Source organism: Poecilia latipinna, unplaced genomic scaffold (assembly GCF_001443285.1).
Source record: "Poecilia latipinna isolate Pla-1442-1.1 unplaced genomic scaffold, P_latipinna-1.0 Scaffold4498, whole genome shotgun sequence".
In the NCBI taxonomy this organism is placed as follows: domain Eukaryota; kingdom Metazoa; phylum Chordata; class Actinopteri; order Cyprinodontiformes; family Poeciliidae; genus Poecilia; species Poecilia latipinna.
The window spans coordinates 1-2,612 of NW_015117114.1; the positions used below are offsets into that span (position 1 = coordinate 1).

Below are 2,612 nucleotides of genomic sequence, written 5' to 3' on the forward strand. Positions count from 1 at the left end.
TTCTTACTAAAAGTAAAACCAAAATGAAACCAAGTAACGGGGACCTAAATCAAAAAACCTAAAAAAAAAAAAAAAAAAAAAAAAAAAAAAAAAACAAAAGCATCAGAGAAATAAATTACTAACGTTTTAAAGACGGTGATGCGTAAAACATAATAGATTTTTAAAATACCTGAAATTAATTCGTTAACGATGAAAGACTTGTTCTGCACTGTAAAAATAAAAAAAAACAGAAACTTTCTTTAAAATAACGTAATAGTGTTCGGTCTAAATAAACACGAGAAAAATGAAACAAAAAACTGACCTTTAATTCCGCCACGCCTTGGCGGTTGGACGGGGTTGACGGTTTTTTCGCGTGGTGCTGAATTACCCGTTTTTTTACGAGGTGCTCTCCTTGCAGCTCTGGTCACCGGCTGGCGTTTTTGCTCGTTGGTGGTATTCCCAGCTGCTGGCGCTGGAACCCGGCGCTGCGTTGGCACCGGCGCATACAACGGACCCCACGCTGCATTCAACGGATCCCACGCCGGAGCTGCAGACTGACCTCTCGATCCGGCGGTTTGTAGACCGGGGTTGGTTCTGTCTTGCTGGGACGCAGTTGAACCGGAACGATCTTCCCGCGCTCGCAGGTCCTCCTTGGTGATACAGAAAATGGGGGAGGGGTAACGGGGGCGCGCCGGTGCGATCGTTCCGGTTCTGCCTTGCTGGGACGCCGTGGAACCGGAACGATCCTCCTGCGCTCTATCTTTCAGAAGGCCTTTTTCTTCTTCTTCTTTTTCTTCTTCTTCTTTTTCTTCTTCTTGTGAATCGATTAGGTTGATTACAGATTCAGGATCAAATATACCTTAAACGATAAAAATTAATAGGTTAGAAATTATTTTTCCCCCTCCTTACACGAAGCTGCATTTCTTTTAACTTACCGCGAACGGTCTTCTGCTCCGGTTTGACGCACGCCGAGGTGTTTGGCTGTTCGCTCCACAAAGTACGTGCCTTTGTAAGAGAAAGCCTATTGTTCGAGCGTGTCGTCACGGCGTGAGTAGCGACTCGATCCCCCTGTAAATCTGATAAAATGATGTAATTAATTTTTGTTATACCGCAACGCTCGGTGCTGCGATGAGTGTTAAAATACTGACCGTAGTGTAACTGCGGGGCGACGGCTGTCCTCTCCGCTCTGTCCGCTCTCTCCGCGTCTTGAGATGCGGCCACAAGGTCTGAAGAAAAAAAAAGCAGCGTCAGCTTGAGGGTTGGAGAGAGAGAGAGAGAGAGAGAGAGAGAGAGAGCTGTAAACTCACCTCCTAATAGCTCATTGTACTGAGATTCTGATAGAACAGCCATGATGCGTAGTTTCTCTCTCTTTTTAAAAAAAAGAACACCCAAAATCACAAGCACGGGCCAGCAGCAAGTCTGGAATGAACAGAGTCTTGTCCAACCTTCTTGCAAGAAAAAAAAAAGCTAAAGAGGATCCTCCCTCCTCAGTGGCGGGGAAGTTAATCTACATCTGGACCTGATGAAGAGCTGCGGCCTTGGGATGAACAGAGTGTTTGTCCAAAATAGGGGTGATGGGTGAATTATCTAGCGAAAAAGAAGCTAAGGCATCCGGAACTAATTAGCGGAAAACAACAGGTGGGCATTCTTTTCCCTACAAAATGCTGTAGACCGTCAGGGCTATATCTGTCTGTTTAAACACATCTTGCAGAATCTGTGAGACTTTTGACCACTCCAACTGATCCAAACCGCATCCAATTCTGAAGGAGATAAAATATTGTGTTTAATTATCAAATAAAGAAGAATTAAGGGTATTTATTGACAGTAATTCCTACAAACCTAGGTAGTGATATTCTTTTCACGTTATTTTCTAAGCAGTGACATTTCATGGCTTCCAGACTCTGACGAAGGCTGACATATGTGGGCTTCTGGCTGGCTTTTTTCTTTGTAATCTGACATGCATGATAGGAAAGATACACTTACCAGATTGCATAATGAATGTAACATAATTGCCTGTGGTATATTTACCAAGTAGTATATGAAGCGTCGATCATGTGTTAGGACTGCGCATTCTCCAGTCAGCTTATCTATTAGGACAACAAGTTTTTTAAAAACAAACAAAGAAACAAATGAACAAACAAAACAAAAGAAATAAAAAAATAAAAAAAACTTACTCTGCTCCTTTAACTCGACGACTCGACCGAAATTCTTTTTGAATAAAACTGCGATTCCATTCCCAATTCGTAAATCTTCACTAACGCAGTGCGCTAATGATTCCTGGTTCGGAGCGGAGAACAGATCACCGGTCACATATTTTATCTTGCACATCTTGAAACATAGTCCGCAGTTACCACAAGCATTGCAAAAAAAAAAAAAAAAAAAAGTCACTGACGTTGAAGCCTACCATCTGTTACGAATTAGAACCTCAAACATCTGGATCCCATTTTCCAGGACCACCCACGTTGCCCCACCCCCATTTCCGGACCACCCACGTTGCCCCTCCCCCATTTCCGGACCACCCACCTTGCCCCTCCCCCATTTCCGGACCACCCACGTTGAACACTACCTGTCAAAATTTGATTTGATGGAAGGGAGTACCTATAGTCTCTGGCTTTTCCCATAGTGACATGCAT

The 2,612-nt window shown here is 43.5% G+C and overlaps 2 protein-coding genes across 2 annotated transcripts; both read right to left on the reverse strand.

Moving 5' to 3' along the window:
• Nucleotides 1-169: 169 nt before the first annotated feature.
• On the reverse strand, nt 170-1,329 carry LOC106942719 (uncharacterized; the record flags this gene model as incomplete). Its single annotated transcript, XM_015026054.1, has 5 exons — nt 1,287-1,329; nt 1,128-1,205; nt 915-1,055; nt 302-838; nt 170-208 (listed from the first exon to the last, which is right to left on the reverse strand). Coding segments are annotated over exons 1-5 (838 nt in total), but the record flags the coding sequence as incomplete, so codon positions are not given.
• A 304-nt stretch (nt 1,330-1,633) lies between these two features.
• Nucleotides 1,634-2,475, reverse strand: LOC106942720 (O-acetyl-ADP-ribose deacetylase 1-like). The gene is made up of 4 exons (XM_015026055.1): nt 2,154-2,475; nt 2,008-2,066; nt 1,819-1,931; nt 1,634-1,739 (listed from the first exon to the last, which is right to left on the reverse strand). The coding sequence occupies exons 1-4, from the start codon at nt 2,305-2,307 to the stop codon at nt 1,634-1,636; spliced, it is 432 nt and encodes a 143-aa protein (XP_014881541.1). The 5' UTR covers nt 2,308-2,475.
• Between the last annotated feature and the right edge of the window lie 137 nt (nt 2,476-2,612).

Excerpts from the sequence above, each read along its gene's own strand:
- LOC106942720 (XM_015026055.1), bottom strand. The coding sequence starts at position 2,307 with ATGTGCAAGATAAAATATGTGACCGGTGATCTGTTCTCCGCTCCGAAC. Across the intron at positions 2,067-2,153 it reads CGTCGAGTTAAAGGAGCAGA|ATAAGCTGACTGGAGAATGC; the intron begins GTAAGTTTTTTT and ends TTGTCCTAATAG. Across the intron at positions 1,740-1,818 it reads AAAAGAATATCACTACCTAG|AATTGGATGCGGTTTGGATC; the intron begins GTTTGTAGGAAT and ends TATCTCCTTCAG.